The 20,974-nt window shown below is 41.7% G+C and overlaps 4 protein-coding genes across 4 annotated transcripts; 2 read left to right on the top strand and 2 right to left on the bottom strand. All coding sequences in view use genetic code 11, as the record gives it.

Moving 5' to 3' along the window:
• Window positions 1-75: 75 nt before the first annotated feature.
• Window positions 76-3,761, bottom strand: EGR_08140 (Histone RNA hairpin-binding protein; the record flags this gene model as incomplete). The annotated part of the gene is made up of 10 exons (XM_024497389.1): window positions 76-214; window positions 298-413; window positions 798-871; window positions 1,098-1,183; window positions 1,355-1,645; window positions 2,055-2,296; window positions 2,731-2,910; window positions 2,941-3,151; window positions 3,381-3,502; window positions 3,738-3,761. The coding sequence occupies 10 exons, from the start codon at window positions 3,759-3,761 to the stop codon at window positions 76-78; spliced, it is 1,485 nt and encodes a 494-aa protein (XP_024348185.1).
• Window positions 3,762-4,143: 382 nt separating this feature from the next.
• Window positions 4,144-6,576, top strand: EGR_08139 (putative splicing factor, arginine/serine-rich 7; the record flags this gene model as incomplete). Its single annotated transcript, XM_024497388.1, has 8 exons — window positions 4,144-4,293; window positions 4,327-4,720; window positions 5,014-5,077; window positions 5,101-5,152; window positions 5,315-5,464; window positions 5,496-5,610; window positions 5,686-5,854; window positions 6,063-6,576. 8 exons carry the CDS (start codon window positions 4,144-4,146, stop codon window positions 6,574-6,576), a joined length of 1,608 nt encoding a protein of 535 aa, XP_024348184.1.
• A 564-nt stretch (window positions 6,577-7,140) lies between these two features.
• Window positions 7,141-13,192, bottom strand: EGR_08138 (Epidermal growth factor receptor kinase substrate 8-like protein; the record flags this gene model as incomplete). The annotated part of the gene is made up of 11 exons (XM_024497387.1): window positions 7,141-7,312; window positions 7,498-7,589; window positions 7,668-7,800; window positions 7,878-8,045; window positions 8,223-8,388; window positions 8,465-8,743; window positions 8,917-8,975; window positions 9,103-9,167; window positions 9,823-9,981; window positions 12,043-12,313; window positions 13,158-13,192. 11 exons carry the CDS (start codon window positions 13,190-13,192, stop codon window positions 7,141-7,143), a joined length of 1,599 nt encoding a protein of 532 aa, XP_024348183.1.
• A 5,799-nt stretch (window positions 13,193-18,991) lies between these two features.
• On the top strand, window positions 18,992-20,884 carry EGR_08137 (Glycosyltransferase 1 domain-containing protein; the record flags this gene model as incomplete). The annotated part of the gene is made up of 6 exons (XM_024497386.1): window positions 18,992-19,013; window positions 20,018-20,170; window positions 20,248-20,303; window positions 20,343-20,389; window positions 20,592-20,712; window positions 20,750-20,884. 6 exons carry the CDS (start codon window positions 18,992-18,994, stop codon window positions 20,882-20,884), a joined length of 534 nt encoding a protein of 177 aa, XP_024348182.1.
• Window positions 20,885-20,974: the final 90 nt, after the last annotated feature.

The following is a 20,974-nucleotide window of genomic DNA, read 5'->3' as shown; positions in this document are numbered from 1 at the left end:
AGTCTTTTCTTACCATTTTAACGTGTTCAACCTGCCGATCCCGTCCCGAAGAATCCCGACATTTCCCACATCTTTTCAGTTTGACAGAGCCGTAAGCGTGTTGGCCAAAGCCTCAGCCCTTATTGATATCAGTATGAGATAGTGTGGGAAAGCGAGAACTCCAATGCCGGCTCGTGACACACGTCCACGTCCGGCACGCATCCGCGGACACCAACTGCGAATGTAGCGCTCGAGTTAGTGACGCGCTTTCGAGTAACAAATGTGGCCCATTCCCCTCTTGACTAATAACGCTCGCACCAGACGCTCTGGAAGACCTCCTTCTGAAATGAATCACATTCGGTGGTAGGCGATCGGTCGTGGCGGCCCACGAGACAAGCGACCCAGCACTCAACAGTTCTCAGCGTCCACCGCGACTAAGCCAGCGATGTAAGTACTAAACAAAGTCTACGTAGACTCTTACGTGATTTCATGTACTTCGACGCAAGATGCGCGCAACTACTGAACCCACAAAATAAAGTTCGAATTGCACTTGAGGCGACTAACCAGTTATAAGGTGTCGAGTAGGGGATGTCAATAAACACTCCGTGACTTTCTAATTCCTACCCACAAGCTGTGATGATGGGCTAGTAAACCAATGAAAACGCGTAAAATTCATTTCGTTACAAAAAGCCATTAGAATTAGGATTGGAAAATGATATTACAAACGAGACAACTAGGCAAACCAATTGCAAATATTCGGTGACACAAAAAAGCATGCAAAATATGTACTTGAGCGAGATTTTGTTTGGCTTTTTTACCGGAATTCTTTTTCCCGACTGGACATTCGGCGCGGGCTTTCTGTTGGTCTGATTTTGGAAGTTCTGGCGCGTTTCTTGGGAGAAAGCATTGCAGAAATATCTTCAAACGCTAAAAACCGGGAGCCCAAAGTGAAACAGCATCAAAACGGGCCAATGGAGGGACTGGGTTTTTCAATGGTCGCAACCGACTTATGACAATGGATAAGATTGTTGTTGGGGATGGTGAAATAAGGGCGATGTCCGACACTGCAGGTACGTTTGGAAAAAGGCGGTGGCATCACTTATGAAAAAACGGCTTACTTAGATCATCGCGTTTGACTTTAAGGACAGCCAAGTCATTTGTCAGGCCCGAGTGGATGACGTCCGGTGCTGGGGTGTTCTCGCGCCTAAAAGATCGTTGTGAGAGCAAGATGACAGTGTTTATCGGGTGGTCCAAGGATAATGCGAAGCCTCAGTGGCAACAAGTGACCGATTTCTGACTACGTACGATTCTGCTCATGCTAGTTTATTTACTGTAAGATTACCACACTCGAACGAAAAGAAATTCACAGACATACACCGGGACGAGAACTTTGCGTCCGCGAAGGTTCCATTTGATATCACTATCGTTTAGAGTTTCCTCATCAGTTAAGCCAGCAACTAGTGAAGCACTTTGCGTCACTTTCTTTCCTCCTTGCAAAGTGTCTTCATCAGTTTCAAGTTCAGCTAGCTGCCGAAGTCCTTTCGAGGTAGACGACTTTTTTCCCCCTCTCCTTTCATCCGGACTTGTAACATGTTCTGGCGACGAAGAACGCGAGTTCGAAGACATTGATACATCAGACGCGAGAGAACGCCAAGTATCATCGGAGCTAAGCAAATTATTTACATATTGCATTATTTGACATTTAACAACTAGAAGTGCCACTTCTAAGACAGGTTCTCCTATCAGAAAATGAACACAATATCCATCAAAACTATTGCCAAGTTATGCAGAGGCACCGAAAACGAGAAAACCGAGATGAACTCGCAAGACAAAAATGTAAACTAGGTACAACTAATGCTTGCTAAACAGATGAGAAGTAGAACTGGTTAGATATTGTCACATAAAAACAAACCGAAGAGCACTGGGTACTCATGAAGCTAGCTTTACGCTGTTTTGGATCAAAGCAGCGGCGCTTTTGATGGAACCGGTAGTTTTAGTTATAGTAATTGTGATCGGTTATGAAATAATGAGGCACCTTGTCAAACGGCCGACCCCATTTCGAATAACCTACTTACTTGAGGTTTTCATAATTGTGTATATCCCTTCGCCATTTCCTAATCATGCCGTCCCAGGCGCGACGTGAGACCACACGAAACTTATTGGGAGTACGAGGATGATGCTTCTCACGTTTTGGTTTAGGTATCTTCAACACGTACTCCGCATACTTCTCAGTCGTTTTACCCACATCGATGTCACGCTGACGTCTCAGGAGTTCCGACTGCCGCCGCTCCAACTCAATATCTCCGGTGAAATCACCCTATTTTAAAAAGCCAAGCAGTAAAGTAAATGGGCTAAACCGCAAAACATATCCTGACCGTATCACAAGTGTCAAGGTGAGGCCGGCCGTTCAGCTTAACCAAATAATCCAATTGGGAAATTACAAACCCAATACTTTCCGGTAGTACTCATAACACTAGCTCATGCTCTCAGTTATGTGAATTGGGGGAAGTAACATGCAAAATACAAACCCGGCGTACCGTGCTTCATTCTAAATGCAGGGGTAAACCCAGAGTTTGCATTTATCAACATTCCTATCACCTTTAAACGCAAAGCACGAACACAAATCAGAGCTCAAAACTGGGCCATACACAAATGAACAAGAGTGATACCAAATCACCTAAGAGAAGCGATGATCGTAAGAAACGTGATCAAACATAATGCTACCCGAATAGAACCGGACACTGCAGTTACCTGTTCAGAATATCTACGTCTCAACTTTTCTTCATATCGCTGCAAGTCCCTATCAGAATCCTTGCTAAGAAATTCATCGGGGTCACAATCACCCTTCGACTTATATAGGCTCAAACGTTCTCTCGCCTTGCGAATTTCAAGGTAGGGATCATACTCCTGACGATATTTCTGGTCAGCACTCTGAACATGATTGTAAAACAAGTATCGTACCTGCGTCTGACCAGGCAAGGAGCTATCAGTCTCCTCGTACTTTCTTTTAGAGCTACGAGGAGTACGCAAAGACCGACCCCGATGCACCGGTGTTGACATTCTAGGAGGCCTCATGGGCCTATCGATAAGATATCTTCGCCGACCACGAGGGGTCAAATGGAGGGAAGAACCAGCTTCATCATCCAAAACATCGCGCGAGGATGAGCTTTCACTAACATACAAAGTAGAGGCGAGAATCTAATGAAGTTTAGGCTTAAAAACGACAAGCAGCTAATTGTGCCGAAATGAAATGGGATCTTTAATGATCCCTACAATATGAACTACGCAATTGGGTTAGATAAATATCAATCACAACGCCCATTGCTTTTACGTGGTTGTATTCCGTTAGTTAAAAGGAGAGAACTCAGGCGAGCACTCAATTCAGTCATGGTAAAGCTTACGTCAAAACCTCATCCCCACGATTGCGCAAATTCGAACGATCTCTCTGAAAGGTTTCCGATGGTGCAACCTTTCTCGTTGGGGCGCTTTTCCTCGAACGTCTGAAAAAGCCGCCTTCACTCATCTACACACAAAATAGGCAGAGCTTTGTCAAATTATAACCCCACTCATCCTAACTTGTGATCAACGACAGGACTGATGTTAAAAAAGGGAACAACCCGACAGAAACATGACCAAAATCAACAAGAGCGGACGTGCGCCCGACGGACATACGCACGAAAATATCAAATTTTGATTTTACATATTCTGGCCTTTATTCGACCGATATAAACACATCCTATATGAGTCAAGTAGCGTACGAAAATTAAGTCTATGGCTCCCATTTTCATAAAACATTTTGCAAGTTATTTGCTGTGGTCAAGGAATCAGTAATTAAATTTTTACTATCATCAACAATTATAATGAACTTCAACAACTCCTACACGGCATTGCTCTAAATTAACACTACCTAGTTATAAAAAAGTAAAGAGATTTTTAAAGTGGAATTGCTTGTTTTCAGCAGTTACTGGAAATTTTGTAAATGGATTTCCCCTATTTTATACTCACCTAAGCTGCAACTATTAGTTTTAACTTCTAATATTGCAAACCTTTACTTATTTACAGAGCGTTTTTTTTCAGTACAGTCCATCAGTAACAACACATTATTCTGAGTTTGTTTTAGTTGATCTGATGTAAAGAAACTTCATGCAATCAATTCTCAGTAAAATGGCTACCTCCATTCGTGGTCGAATCATTCAGATAACTAACATATCACCATCATGTTCTCTGGAGCAGATTCGGATGCTTTTTGGAAATATAGGTGTTATTGAAGAATTAGTTTTGTATCCGCCTGAAGGCAATGATTGCCCTAGCAAGGTGCCTTGCCTCTTGATTTCGTGACTTTTATAGGTTTGTTACATAAGGTATGCGGATGCGATTAATGCGGAAGTTGCACTGCATTTGCATAACACTATGTTTCTTGACCGGGCTTTGATAGTTCTTCCCGTCGTGAGTGAGAAGGATGTTATTCCTGATGAAAAGTATGCTAATCTTGTTCGGGCTCCATTGCACACGTCCGCCGGGATACATCCACGATCTGCTTCCTGGCCGCTTGACGTAATCAGTATGGTTGTTGGGCGTCCCGGTGAACAAGTCATTCAGACGGTTGACCCACGCCTTACGACTTTGGGGTTCCCGGTGTATCCTCCACTTCCTGCGGCCACTGACTGTAACCGCATTGAGGAAATTCGTCGTACAGTACTTGTCACCAATCTTGATCCTAAGGTTACGGGTGAAGAGGCATGTTCCTCCTTTTTTTCTCTATTTGCCCGCTCAATGGGCTTGGCCTTTCTGTTTTAGTTTCTTGGTTAAATTTTGTGTTCTTAGTTTTAGCATTTGTTTACGACTCTTCTCAAGAATAATGTCCTAATTTTGTGTCGTAATTGCTGAAGCCTGTGTATGAATGTTGGGTTTTCCATTTCACGATTTATGCCATCCTCTTCGAATTGATAGTGCTAATGAACGTTTGTGTGTATCATACTTTGTAGCCAGCTGACACTCGTTTGTTTGAGGTCGGTAACAAAGCGTGGTAATAAGGGCTGGATTATAGTGATATGGATAAACCTGCACCGCTCCGCCGACAGTATTATCTTATATGCAGGTTTTTTGTGTTTTTCTCTTGAGTTTCTTTTCACCAGCGTGTTCCAAAGCTAGACAGATCAACTTAAATGCACGGGTAACATACATTTGATGGAGGGCTAAGGCCTATTCTCACGACCACGCCAAGTAAGGTAATGTAACAATCATGGTTAAGCTAGTTCTGCATTAAATCTTAACTACCATGGCATTTTTTATGCTTTTTCCGTATCTGTCCTTTTCTAAGCATTTTTTTATCTAGGTTCTTGAATACTTCAACGTACACGCGGAAGTAAAGTGCGTTCGCATGGCTGGGACTGATAATGAAAGGGCAGCATACGTTGAATTCACGGAACAGACTTCCATTCTCAAGGCTTTTGGTCTTATGGGAGGTACAATCGGCGATCGACAGGTAATTTTTGTAATCACATTAATTTTTGCAGGTCATGGTCCAACATTCGAATTGTGCAATTATCAAACCCACTAGCAGTTTGCCTGGTCTGGATGACACCGTAAAAAGGACCTCTCCTCCTCATAATCCTCAGCTAAGCACGTCATGTGAGTACTTGCATTCTATGCACGCGATTTTTTGTGCATCGTTGGAAATAGACTTAATAACGTTTAAAACTTTAGCGCGATTGAGAAGTCGGTCGCGTTCCAGATCCCGTGGTCATCGTTCCCCTTCGAGAAGTCGGCGTCGTCGATCTCGAAGTCGCCGTGGGCGTTCAAGGTCACGTTCTCATCGGCGTCATTCTAGGTCGCGTAGTCGTGATAAAAAGCGCGAAAGCCGAGAAAGGTCAAGGTAAGAAGCTATGGGCATGCTTGATTCCAGGAACCGTTCAGAGACACGCATTATTAACGTGGCCCTTGTTCATTTTGATATGCCCAGATTGCTGTTTTCATTCAGCGCACTTTCGTTGGTTCCACGAGTACTTTAAGGTACTTTAAGTTTTGAGTTCTTTCCATTGGTCGGTTGTTGCTCTCTGAGTTGCGGTTAATCCTTGTTATAGATCTCGGGGTCGTCGATCCTGCCGTACGCGATCAACCTCAAATCGCCGTAGTAGTCGGCGTAGTCGTTCACGTGACCGTCGTCGGCGCTCGCGTGATAAACGCGACCGAGATCGGCGTGATCGACATGAAAAAGATCGCTCAAGGGAGAGGGCGCGTCATGATCGTCGTAGCCGCTCTAGGCATCGACGCTCTCGTTCTCGAGGTAAGGATCACGGTTCCTCTCGTCGACGTGAATCAGTACAAAAGGAGGATAAGCATGATCGCCAAGCCTCCACAAGTAATTCTAGAGATGCCAAAATGTCAAAGGAACGCAGCGCTAGTCGTGTTAGCCTCGAGAATGGTCAAAAAGCCAAGAAGTTAAAGGAGCAGGATGAAAAGACGAAAGACTCGGAGTCATCACCAGTCGCTAAAGAACTTGCTAACGGGGGTCCCGCAGGGAAAGAAAAATCGCCCATTTCAAAGAAACCAGTAGGCGTTAAGTTAGCCGGTCCTGAGGATGACATTGAGGGGTAATTTTATTTCCAATTTATTTTGTACAAATTGAACTAATGTTTTGATCAAACTCAATGCGAGTTTTCATAACGTGTATCTTGTATTGCATGGTTTTTGGGCATGAAATTTAGCTGATTCCGTCCAAAGAGCAGTCGCAAATCAGATAAGCGAGTGAGTCTGGGCCACCACCCCGCAATGAGGTTGCGTCTGGCTGCTTGCCTTCCTTATTGAATCCCCTCGCTAATCCATTCCCAAATCATGTCTGGTACATTTCAGTTCCCACTAGTTTGGTTGGAGGGTAATCAGCTAGTTTTAATCGTTATTTAGCGGTTGATTCTCTGCGGACCTTGGATCTTCTGCTGATGTGATAGCCTCTAGTCCGATTCCTAGCTGATTTTTGAAAACCACGTTAATCGAGTGTATCATTTTATTTTTCCTTCCTCAAAAGACTGCAATCATGAATGCTGTGATGGATGAAGCTGGGTGGTGCGAAAGCAACTCTAGTAGAAATTGGTACATTAATGAGCTAGCATCATTTGGAGAACAAACAGTGGGGGGAAGAGAAGTGTATGCGGTCAACATTCCTTATGCCACGTTGTAGTCAAGGATGGTGTAAGGTGCGTAGCCCTCAGACCCCCTCCGGTTGCGGAGATGCTTCCAATTAAGGGAATCGTTTAGCACTTCCACATATTCACCAGCCTTTAGGGAGATCTCTTGATCACTTTCTGCGAGGAAATCACGCATCACTCGGGCAATCCTAAGAGACAATGGAAACCGAGATCAAATGACTTGCCTACTTTTGATTTTAATCATCAGTAAACTCCTCAACTAGTTTCTAAGTAAGAGGTGCGTTTAAGATATTAGCAATGAATTTTATGCCTAAACAGTACGGCTCTTAGAACACTTCCATCTACAAAATTGGACTTCAAGCACCGATCTTACTTTGCCTTCTTGCTGCGCAGGTACTGCAGATATTCTGAATGGCTTCGTACTTCCGGCCCGGAAGCTAACTTTGATCTAGAAGAGCTCGAGTGCTGAATAAAAGGGAACAAATTCGGCTGTCAATTCGGCCAGATGTTAATCATTTCGTGTTTTTCGAATTAATAACCCACCATGCCACCGTTTTCGGTGCTTTTTTTGGGTGGAGGAACGTCGAAAAGTGTGTGGTGATATTGTTCGGGCTGGGGCTTGAATCCGCATTTGAATTGGGGGATGTACGTTGGGACGGCCGCCTGCCAGTGTTCTCTAGAAGCATCAAAAAAACCAGGATTTTACCCGCTTCTTAAAAGTAGCGCATACATTTGGTGCCAAGTTTCACTCACTTTGGCAGACACCATCCGTTACCCAATTCACGCCAGAGACTAAGTTCCGGCTCAATGAGAGAGTTTTGAATGAGCCTAATTGCCGATTCGGGGAACAATGGAGAAATGACTTTTCTGGCCATTCCAGGTACTCCAGTGACTGGATCTCGAATGAAATCAATTGGCTGCCTGCAATCAGAAACACCATTTACATACAGCCTGGTAAATCTCAAATGGCAGGGGGTAGGGTTTAATCCTCCAAATAGGTACGTCACACAAAGCAAACGTGCCTGAACCCTACCAATGTCGAAAACGAGCAACAGCTAATGCATGAAAAAGGGCATTGTCACAAGGGAAGTGAATTACTTCATCATAGAGAAGAGCTTGTGGGTGAGGAGCGGAGGGTTGGGCTCCGTCACGTAGCCTTGCAACCGGGAGAGGAGAATTACGGAGAATTTGATCTTTTCAAACAGGTCTATCAACTCGTCATCAGAAATGGGTATTTCCACCTCCGAGGCCAATGAGGTATTACCTATTAAGAGGCAAAAACGTCCAGCTAGTCCCGGAAGATATTCTCACATCTAATATCGATATAATTAATCACTTACTGGTCACCCGGGGCATATCATTCTTATCCTTGTTCTTGGGTGAACGGGAGCGTTTTTTGAAGATAAACCTACGCTTTTTCTTCTCCTTGCCTTTAAAGTCGGCTCCAGATACGGAGACATTGTCATCAGAGGGACCACCCCGAGTTGGGTTTTGCCAGCGCGCTCTTTGAAGCTTGTAAATATGTCCGACATAACTTTCAATATCATCGAAACACATATTTAGCAGAAGAATTTCCCCGTCAATTAACGCCTTTTCTTTCAACTGTTGAGACGTCAAATCTGCAAAAAGTAAGACAATCTTAAAGAAATTCGTTTCTCGCCGCTTTAAACAATGGATCTGGGGTGTAAATCAGGCAAAGCAATAAACAACTCTTCCGCAATTCACTAGCACATCTACACAACAAAATCCCCAAAAAATGTAGCCCGATAAACCCATATCAAGCTTTACTCACCCTCATTTCCATTTTCAGAAAACTCATTCCGGGTAGCACGATGCGGTTCTTCATCAACCCTAGGAAAGACAAGAAATACAATATTCCATGGGCATCACAAACTCATACGTTCGTATGCTCGAAGTATCTCATTTCAGCTGCCAAACATAAAGAAAATTCGCTTGGAACGACATCCCAAGCAGTTACAGACCTTTTGCACTCATATTAAGTGAGACCACGCCTGACCACCAAACCCCTTTGTCCGTCTGTGCCTAAGCAAACACCATTTTGAAATTGTGAAAAGTTTAAACAATTTAAATAATGGTAAATTAGTTTCAGTACACCCCATTAAAATCCTGCTCTGATATCTAGTGGTGTAGGCAAAAATAAAAATACATTTAACTTATAAAAGTGGTTTCAGCACATTCTAATGCATGTTGAGGTATTTTAAGATTTCCCGCTCAATTAATGCTTTTATAATCAGTTGAGCTTACTCTGCATACGGATCCAGATGAGAATTCACGAGTTCCTGTTCTTGAGCGTCCACTAAGGCACAAACAATGTCGTGCGCCGAAGTACTGATACACTGGAAATGAAGAGGAGGGAATGCATTCACTGCTCAAATTGTCACCGGTAATTCACACCTTTATCTAATGTAAGTCAACCACCACAAATCTAATGAAACCTTGTTAGCTGTATGTTACTTATGTTGTCTACTTTAAGGCAGCCTATCTGAGTTCTAAAGATCTATTTTCGAGCGCAATTAAAAGCAATGTTTGTCTATCGAAGGAGCTGCTGAATGCAAATCAGGTATGCTTTATCTGGCACGCTCAATATGTAGCGTCTCTAAGTGTGAATTTTCCGTGAATGCTTTTTTTGCACAAATAGAATTAAACTTCCTCTCCGCTGATGACTCAACTGAAATACCTGAAAGATGTGCATCTCGTGTTGTGGAGGACCGCTCTTGGAATGTATAGAAGCATTCACGTTGAACATGAGAAGGTTGTTAAAAGCATCTGTCTGGTCGTTGGACTCCTTGTAGATGGGTGTTATAATGTCCTCCAGTGGAATGCACTCACATATGTCCTACTCGGAAGAAAGTCAAGGAACCATAAAAGCCTTAAAATTCGAAACCACTTTCCTTATTACAGACTCTAATATTTGAGGTGGCGGATTTGATTTCATTACTCCTAATCATTAAAGCGACACCACATCTGTCCGACACTAAATTTATTTGTACGACAAAAAGCTATGAGTTAATTTTAATAAGGTGGATAAAAGGGTGATAAAAATGTTAATAAAGCACTGGTTCCATACCCATCTCTTTTGACCCCTAATAGACCAAACTTCACCTGCAAAACTAGATTTGATCGCCCATAAAGTTGGTGCTGCACTTTTGTCATCATGATGTTACAGGGATTATATTGTCCATGGGGAAAGAATAATGGTCCTTAAGATACCGACCTGACAGTACTTTGGATGGTTTGATAGGATTTATCAGGTGAGAAATGGCACCAGTAATTCATCCTATGTACTATCGGCAGCACCCCTTCTAAGGGCGAATATAATCTAACTTGTCTCAAGACATTGAAATGCATTGGGCTCTATGCCAACAAAAATACAAGAATTGCGTTCAGTGCGTAGTCATATAATTAACTATTTCTCAGGCCTAAGATACATCAAATTTAGGTCGCATGAAAACAAACAATCATTAACAAACCACTAATTTTGCCTATCACAAAAGCTTTTGGGACACCTTAATAAGGCAATACCTAGAGCTAACGACGCACAATGTGGCACTTTCTTTGGAAAAGTGCTAAGAGATAGAGTATAGCGACATTATCAATTGCGCTAGAACAGGCATGACAAGTCTCTACGCAAAGCCATAATATGAATTATGCATCTTTTTTACCCTACTTGTTGCATCAAACCAAACCATGCCCAACAAGATGACGTAATAAATTGCAATTAAGTTCGGTCGGGAAGTACCAAATTCTTTACAAGATTTAGCTCCCCTGTCTTCCACCAATTAACCCACAAAATTATAGAACATAGAATTATGTAACACAGAGGGTAAATAAATATCTGACTTAGATTGTGCCATGAAGATAGGTAACTTAAGACATGATTATGGCATGTTGGAATACGAGTTGCCAATTCCTGACCCTACTATTTGGGTTGATAAGTAGTATCTGCTGCGCGTACTAGGATTCCAAGTATTACGCTGGTTTTGTTGCTCAACTGTTCTTTCAGGGATTTCGTTTTTCAGCATTTTGCGCACTTAGTGCACGGTGCTAGTGTTGCTAAACGAATTCCTCACTTAGCCAGCCAAAGCACCTAAAATGAGTTAATGAAAATTCAGAATAATATATTCAACGTTTAAGAAGCACTGCCTCGCGTGTCGAGAGTCGGTGGATATGCTTGGATTAATTTCATCTCAGTGTATTTGGATTTGTACCTTTGAAGTTACGAATATGCAAGGTGAATCGTTAACACTTCTTCCTTCTACATGTGCGATGATATACATGTGTTCAAAGTGTTTTTGGATCGGTAAGTACGGAATTGAGATTGCCTTAGACGGCATCTGCGATATTTCAAATTTACCAACCTCTGCTTCTCCTATCTTTCTGTAGGGTATTGCGTTGCCATTTCAAGACATGTATGTTCTAGTCTGTGTGTAAATTTCGACATATTCTATGGAGTAGTTCAGTTCGAAGTGTCGACAGAGGCGTAGGGTAAGGTGAGGCAACTTTAGACAGGGATGTAATTAACAACTATACAGGCCACATAGTGCGGTATTCGAAGGTTCAAAGCATGACTTAATCCTGAGAGTAATGTACTACGAGGGACGTTATGAATTAGGAGGAATTCACATAAGATGCAAGCAACCGCTTCATCACATACTGCACGGCCTATTTCCAGTCCTTTTCGCACCATTCGCAGGGGAGGTTGATAATGAAATTCAATCAACAGGATTTGTCGGGAGTCCATCAGATTCCCCTTATCAAAATGTCCAGGTCCTCTAAAAAATTCCCCGTTTCTCGCCTTTTTGGCTTAATTCTACCTTCAGTGTTTCGATACTTGATAAAATATTACCATTTTTCTCAATCAATCTTATTTCAACGAATTTTGCATTCATATACTCACCCCATTCTCGATGTTAGTCACCAGCAACTCCCTTTTAGCTTTTTGTTCTCGAAGCAGGAGATTTACGGGTGTGATGGTCAATTGCTTTTGATCAGCTAGCTGATGTAGACGCTTGAGACTGGATTCCGGGTCGGGCGGCGGCCGGCTAGCAGGAGTGACTAGGGTGCTCAGGTGTTCCACTTCGTGTTGCCAGTAAATTCTCCCGCAGACATTACCTCCAGTGCCACCACCACGATGATCATGGCTTGCGGCTCGAGGTACCGCTGCGCTTCTGAGTGAGAAGTTTGAAAAAGGGAATCTACGCCGTGTCAACCAAAGAATTAACTCAAGTGTCTATGGGGTGGAATCATTAAATATTAATGCGAAAGAGATGTATTGGTGCGTGTACCGGGATGGGATGCACTAGTCCGTATTATTTGATCATTGAAATGAATCCTGATTATGCTCCACGCAAAAACTATTTCCATAAATAAATCATTTAAATTACCTATAATTGCATCGAGGTAGCTCAGTCCACTTCTTTTTATCATAAACCTGTAAATTATTACTAGCATGTGAGATAAGATTTTACATCTGAAATTTAAAAACGGTCGTCTGCATAATGCTTCGGGAGTTTGTTTAGCTCAGCGTCTGATTGCGCGGGAACTCAAGTCTCCACAAATTGCCCTTTCGCTTGGCGGTATGGCATCCAGGCCTTGCTAGTAGCCTCTCAGTCCTTCTATGCGTCAATCCTGTGTATCTGCCATGCTACTGTGACTTGACGACTTTAAGGATGACTCGGGGCGCTACATAAGACATCATCCATGTGTGGTCAGTTCTGATCTACTTTATACTAAAAAACGCTAATGAAATTTGGATCAAAAAGCAATTTGAGGTGCCAGAGAAAGTTGGCATTGTCAATGGATATGTAAAACGCTTTCCTGTGTTGTTCAGTCACAAGTAAATTTTTTAACGACAAAATGTGATTAGTGAAACGAATTTAAGTACCTAACTTTATTACCTATTAAAGAGCATCTTGACATGATAAATTTAATACAACATCGTGGGGGGCTAAAATCTCGCCTAAGGCAAAAGTGAATCCTTAAAGTTGGAGAAAAAGGTGGTGAACTTGTTACCTGGGTAAAGAAGTAGCACTGCTGTGGATTGACATCTGTGCCTTTTCAAACACGGAGGGTGAGATCACGGCGTAGAACTACGAAATGTGTTATCCGAGAGCAAAGGTGCGGCAGTCGTTGGTATTTCAAGAGGCAGAGATAGGTGCAGTTGTGTGTCTGTGTGTGTGCTTGCCTGTGCCAGTACCTCCGTGCGTGTGAAAATGGAGCGAGAGAGAGGCGAGCTGTGAGGTGCGGTAAAGTGTGCATGCGCGGCGTTGATGCTGCTACTTTCACGGCTTCTGTCTTGGCAACCTCTATCATTCAACCAATGTGCGTGCCTGTGTGAGAGTGAATGAGTGAGTGAGTGGTGAGGATCCAGTGCCATGCTCTCTAATTTACATCTGTGTAAATACCATTCCCTGTTTGTTACATTAGCCCTCACTCTCGCGCGCACGCTCTCCGAGTGTCAAATGCTTAACACCTGTAGGCCTCGTGTTTGAGGGTCACATGGATGTAAGAGAGAGTAGGTCACGCCTTGCAGGAGGCTTGCCAGTCATGGATTTCCTGGCAGAGCTGGGAAATAATTCCATAGATTAATTGACTTAAAAGCGTAAGATCTTGCAGGGAAACAGAATTTTTTTATTCGAAACAGTAAGCAAAATATACATTTTTATGGGTAGATGCACAATAGGCAATTATATTTCAATCTGGATAGGGGTTCCACTTCCAACTCTTCCACTTCGGCAGCTTCTGAGAATATCGAAATTCCTTTGGAAGTAATGGTCACAATAGAGGTCAAACGGAAGCGCACATCGAAACTTGTCAGTGTATTTTGGTTAATTTTTATGCAAAATATTCTTTCACTTGGCTTAATAATAAAGTAAAAATTATTTTCCTTAGTAAAAATGCACCTTGTGCACTGACTCACTGACACATAGCGTGCATTTTCACGTGAGGCGATTGTTGAGACTCCAGAGTGGATATTACTGGTGGGCCTTCCGTCTATTGCTCTTTCAGCCGTTTTGGAGCCATTTAACTAATGTCAAATTAGCTCTCAATGCGTCAAACTACTCAATTGTTTTCTAACAATAAATCCGCACATTTATTAACCCCTCCAAATGACAATTAAACAGTTTGCCTGAGCGATCGACAATTTATCCATCCATCCCATATCCACCCATCGATCCATTCTGTATGTATTCATCCATGCATCTATCATTAAAACTTGGCATCTCATAATGTGACTGTTACCTACTTAAACAGTGGCTGGCAGTGGCAGAAATGCAAACCAAAGTATTTGTTTCCGATTGTTTGCATAATGTATGATGCATTTTTAATTTGCAACACTTCTTAGGCCAGCATTCCAAACAAAGCAATTCCGATACAAAGCTTGCACTCGGGTGCTGCTTGTGTGCTCATCACCTTAAGGATGCTAAGATAGCAACAAGGTCATGCACCTTAGAGTGATGCGTAGAGAGGTACACTGAGCACTTGAAAGGGTGTGTTTAAAGTGTGCAATGCCTTTGGGAGGAAATTTTTGGATTTATATTATCTAGCACACGCATAAATATCACCCAGGGGATTCCATGCTCAATTTACTACTTAAACAACCAACTATATCGGGGAAACCGTTCACGGAGGAAGGAAGTGACACCGCCTAAACCGACCTCAAGTGCATTGTTTAAGTGAGTGAACATGAAAGCCCATTTCGGAATTATGTGAGTTTATTACCTCAGTGGTGATTGTAAGGTAATAAGTTTGAGAGGACCGATACATATGTATAAGTTTATTTTTGCTAAAGTTATATAGCCATTCTACAGACTTACAATCTGCGCCAAGTTTGAAATTCGGCTGTTAAAAACCATAAATCCTTCAGAATTGCCTTGAACAAATATGAGATTTTAAATTTTGTGGAAATTGCTGACGAACCCGTGTGACCTCTTCGAGGGGACACATTTTGTATGGCACAAGTTAGATAACAAGAAAAATCCGCCAAAAGAACAACCCCATGTTCAAAATAATCAACAATCCGGGTCATAAATCGGAGGCATAAATAGCAATTTTTCTAGAAGTACTAAATTGAGATCACAATACCTTATCAATTCAAAATGCTGTTGCAATTATAAAACTTAGTTCATAATCATGAGTTCGATTTACACTGTATGAATACTAAGTGCAAAGATAATAGCTTCTCGCTGCAACAGATTAATTGTTTATTTGGCACAATTTAATGTTAATAATGACTACAAAACCTTAAGTTTATCGATCCACCATATTTGCCTTCCTCAGCCACAATGCGCATCTGGGTTATTTTGTAACCTGTCCTTCTGTGCTTCTCTATATTCTGAAGGTGTCGTTGGTCAAAAGGGGATTTTGTTACAAGAATTTGAGAGAACAGTGTAAATTTTGGTCAGAAATGATAATCCAGTAATGTAAAGGCGTACTGTAATCCATGTTTGTTTAAATACGCCTTCCAGGCCAGAGGCGGCGGCCAGTGGGCGTGGAAATGTACTCTGGTACCGCCTATAACACCACCCTCTAATCATTCTACCCATTCTAAGGGAATGAAGACAACGACGGATGCAATAAATTTCGAACCTACTGCAGTATTTCCCGATATCAACTAATTCTCTGCGTATTTTGGGGAAGGCAAAAGTGTACTTATAGCCCCTTTTTTAATGTGGCACAACCAATTTTACTCAAAAGACTTTGCGTTAGTGTTTTTAGCTTTGCAAATGGAATCGTCAAAATTTGATGAAACTGATAAGGCACCTATCAATCGCAATCGGGTGCAATCGATAACTGGCAGCAGGTGAACAAAACCCCTGCAAAAATTCGATGAGTCTCCTACTCTTCCCAGAACTTAGTCTCGGCTGCAAATGGAACCCTTGAAATTAGATGAGAATGATGAAGCCTAACCAATGTGCTACAACCGATCGCGTAATAAGGCAATCGATAATAGGCAGCAAAGGGGGGGGGGGGAGGAAGTTCAAGTAGAAATTAGAGACCGATGATGCCAAACGGATGTGGGCTTATCGATCTCAAAAGTACCCATTCGATAGTAGGTAACGGGAAAACACAACTCAAAGCAGAATCGGATGAGACTGATGGTGCCAAATCGGTATGCGCCCATCGACTGCAAAGTCGGGCAATCGATAATAGGTAACAGGAGAACAAGATTTTGGCATAAATATATGTAATCATAATCCAGTTGAAGTGGGCCAAGTAAATTGCATTCATGAAAGTCACAAATTTATTATAATTGCAAATAATTCAAGTCACTGCTTATTTTAGCTTTAGCAGTCTAAGAATGGCACATAATTATTGGCCTACAGACGAGGGTGCATGTCTCCCCGATAACATATTTAAACCACATTCGAATTAGATTGCGAGTTGTTTGGCTGCAAGCAGATCAATGGCCCCTTTCAGGCGTATTAGTTAGCGAGTTTGCGAGAACAAATATTGTGCTTTTTAAAGACCTCATGAATTCCCAATTCTAGTAGCATCAACTTACGAGATAACCAGATTTTAATATAACCTCAACTACCTAGCATTCCAGATTGTAGCGCCCCGAGACTTCCCTTAAGACAAGAGACGACAGAGTACTAGGGCAGGACAGGTATTGTCGACGTGCAGAAGGGCTTTGGGCTAATGGTATGAGCTGGGAGTTCACCCGCCGGGGGAAGGCGTCATGACGGAGACACCAAGTGACCCCGTCACCAAAACAGAGTTAAGCAAACAAAGCATTACACCGGTACTCCCATAATCCCCTATTACGTAACAATTCCTTATCATGAAGTGATAGGTTAAGATACTTAAATAATTAATCTAAAACGCTTTTAAATTGTACAAGTCCCTTGCCACTTAGGGTATTTTAATGACATACACATAAATAAGTAGTCTATCGAACTATCTCTGCTTGGTTGGGTTATGCAAATTTCTGTGTTGATCATGCGCATAATTACGCAGTCAGATAGTCACAAAGTCGCCAATAAAAGGGCGTTATGCTGTGTTTAACTGATACAACAGTAGCGTACATTATTGCTCTAATCACAGTGCATCGGTAACGAATAAGAAAACCACTTTCGAATTACAGAGAAACGAGTCACAGTAAGTGTGAAGCACATCCCAAGGACCTTTGGGAAGTGGCAATTGAGAATCTCTTTTGAAATTTGGTTTCAGACAATCAAGGCCATAATTTTGCCGCCGTAGACGTAATAATCCGTCAAATCACGAGCAGGATCAAAGGACTATACTTCAAGCAATACGGAGAATTGGGTGTGTTTGTCATGCACATTCGTATCCTAATTTAGAGTCACCGCCAATGCTAACTTTTTCATTGTTCGCATAAAGTGGGACTACTTTCCCACAGGTATTATATACAAACCAACTAATTATTTCTACTAATGCTTAACCGTAATGACTTTACCAAATTTGGACAAATATACAGTGATCGCATTGTAGACATAAACCTCTGAATTCAACTTGATGGTTATGGTAAACCAAGTACTTGCTTGGAATCACAAAAACCGATTTGTGCTGTAGGTGCCAGACACTGAAGCGTTGTTACAAAAATGATATTTAATTTCTGAAAGTTATGCAGTCTGTCGTAACAGCCTTTGAGAAACAAGGCCACTCAGACAAAGCCCCGAGTTTCGTTTTATAAATCACGTCTTAAAAGTCACATTCTGAAATCATGGGGTTTTTCGCTCAAGACATGAGAATATGAAGTTTGGACTTACTGTGCCGTATGGTTTAAATGATACATTTCTGATCACCTCCTCACTAACTAGAATTTGCATTTATCCAATAGGAAATGGTTTTATTCGGCTAAATACGGATGGAATATGCTCTCACTTATTTGCCAATTTTCCACTCCATTGATATTTGTGCCGTAGACGCTCTTCGCAACTCAGCTACAACAGTAATTATTACTTATTTTATTCAACAAATAAGGTAGGAAATAAAATTTGTCAATAAATGCAAAATTGTCTCGAGCGATAACCCATGAGGTCCCACTACGCTTCACTAGTTATTTAACAAACATAATTTCCAAAACGTGTTGATTGTATTATCCTACATGCAACCGTACTTAACCATTTCACCAAAAAACGTGTCCCACTACCCACTGAAGTAGCGGATTGCAAGTTGTTTTGCCGTTCTAAGCGCTGATTGGTGGAGCCCCCTCTTAATTATGATCGGTTGTCACTTGGTCGCTGATCTACCACTGGCTAATTTTTGCCAGAATTTAAAGTAGTCTGACGATAACACTTGTCAATTATGTCTGCCTTGCATAATCCCACACCACAAACAAAGAATAAGTCACAAACACGGAAATCTCGATTGTACTTGGTTTCAAAGTCTACCTTCGCATGCGGAAATTTGACAACAGTCCGACGAATTGAGTAGACACGAGTTTTTCTTTGCATAATTACCTTCACTAGACGAGGTATCAAGGAGGTAGAGAAAAATGTTGATGTACAACGAATGGATTTAAATGCAATCCCAATTGTTGAGGATTCAACATCCTGCTCAACAGTCATGATGGGACTGCATATCTATCAAACTTCCTTTCTTTCCTCACGTGCGTGTTGTCTTTACTTTTAATTACCTTTAAATTGTATTTCGTCATGGTGACTCAAAAAATAGGTCCATTTGCATTATAAAGTGAACTTAACTAAAACTTACTGAGTAATTCCGTAAACTGTCCCCATTTAAAACCGTATTTGTATCAAGAAGCAAATTATATCACGGTATGTATATTTGCAGACGTGTCAAAGAATACAAAATTAATATTTATTTGCGGAGGCACAGATGTCAATGAGGATGTCAAGTCTCCACAAAAATTGAGACGGATGTCAGAAGCTATCAGCAGGAGTAGGTAAGGCTGTCCCCAAGACTACAACTTTGCACTTTTTTGGACAAATGTGCTCCCTTAATACCTCTACATTGTGTTTAGCGCTGTTGTAACTTTTTGTGAGTCCTTGAGGAGTCGCTTCTTACAATTTTGGGTAAGTCAGGCGGTAGCCTTCATAGCACACGCCAAACTTGTGGTAGATAAGTAAGCGATGCAGAGAGCGGCGCTTGTAATACCCACCCCATCTCCAGACGTCGGCACTTTTCTATCTCTTCGCTGAAAGTGACTATCAGGAATTTGAATGATAGAGGACATATCCTAAAAGCCTTTGCTATCAAAAGTGGTAGTCTTTCTGCCCTCTGTGGCAATGGCAACCCTCAACTTATGGCTGTTTCTATCCAACTTTTTCTAATCAAATTTCTACCATATTTCAACCCAAACGATAGATGAGAAAAATAAAGCTACTTACTGTGCGCCCATTTTCAGCCCAATTATCAAGGCATTCTCCGAACTATTCCACAATGTAAGTGAAGAACAGTTCCATTTAAGCTACCATTGTGCTTGCTAGGCTAGGAGTTCCTAAATGGCGCTCATTTCTTCTTATTTATGATAAATGCATACTTTTTATCGACTGAGCTGACCGCTTCTCAAAAAAAAGATTATTTTATAAAAGAGGGCGATAATGCTAGTCAAATGCATGAACCGAGTAACCGGTGATAGTAGAACCGCAAAATTTATTTGAGTGGAATTGACCCAAGTTCAACATTGATAAACAAAATAAACAAGAGAGGTCATTGCAGCTGGATAACAAAGTACATCTGTGAGTAGAACCAACTACTCAACTGGAAAAGTTTCTGGGATAATTTAACAAGGAGAAGAAGTAGAACTTATGCAGACAAGCTACACACATTTAAGCTCATTACACAGTAGTGTTTTTCTAGTCAACATATTTTAAACAAAATTATTTAAACATTAATATTTGTGATTTATGCATGGAAAATTTCTATACCATCCTGTATTTCAGCTGTCCTCGTCAACAGACCCGAGGCAGTAGACAATCGAAATATGATTTCCATGATAGAATCTCAACTCCACACTAAATTGGACAGCTTTTTCCTCTTCGTGGGCCGACTGAGACCCATAAAAGATCCAAAATACATTCTCCAGCCATTTCTTGGTAAGTCGTAAACATAAAATGTGGGGCTTGAGAGGAGGCATGAACCAACGCAAGTGCTTACCACCTATCCAATTCAGAACTCGCACGAGATAGGTCGACGCGCCACCTTCAACTCCTATATGTCGGCTCAGTTGTTAGTAAATTACCTTTAATCATAAGTCATCCCTTTTAGGAAGAAGATTGTGATGAAATTCAGTCTTTCCTATCGGAGGTCGACAAGTAAGTCTTTGTGCACAGAGCTTATAATATAATGGGTGAAAATGTTGTAAAAATCGGAAAACGGCCTCGACACGATTAAGACAGGATCAGGCACATTCTAAGTACACTCTACGCCTTTTATAAAAACGTTTTTCCAAATCTCCTCATCTTTGAGGCCAATAAACTATAAGCACTATTTATGTTCCACAAAACATGCTCCTAGACACGAGTCCATTCACTGGATGGCGTCAATTCCACAACCACAGGTGCACGCCTTGATGACCGCTGCTATATGCCTGATCAACTCTTCCCTGAGTGAGGGTCAACCTCTGAGTATCATGGAGGTGAGAATAGACTTGAATGTTATCTTCCTTAACTTAGGCCATGACGCTTGGATGTCCAGTAGTAGCTCGCAACATTTCTGCCAACAAGGACCTCATCGACCACGGTGAGACAGGACTGATTTTTGATTCACCTTACGTGAGTTTCATCAATCATTTGCTGGACTCTACTTAAACATACACCACCATTCAGAATTGGAAGTGGTAATTCATCTCGCAGAGCCTCTACCTCCTTGCATAACACCTTATTTTCCTTAAGGAATGT

The sequence above is a fragment of the Echinococcus granulosus genome, assembly GCF_000524195.1.
Source record: "Echinococcus granulosus chromosome Unknown EG_S00097, whole genome shotgun sequence".
Taxonomy (NCBI): domain Eukaryota; kingdom Metazoa; phylum Platyhelminthes; class Cestoda; order Cyclophyllidea; family Taeniidae; genus Echinococcus; species Echinococcus granulosus.
This window is presented reverse-complemented; position numbering and strand designations above follow the sequence as displayed.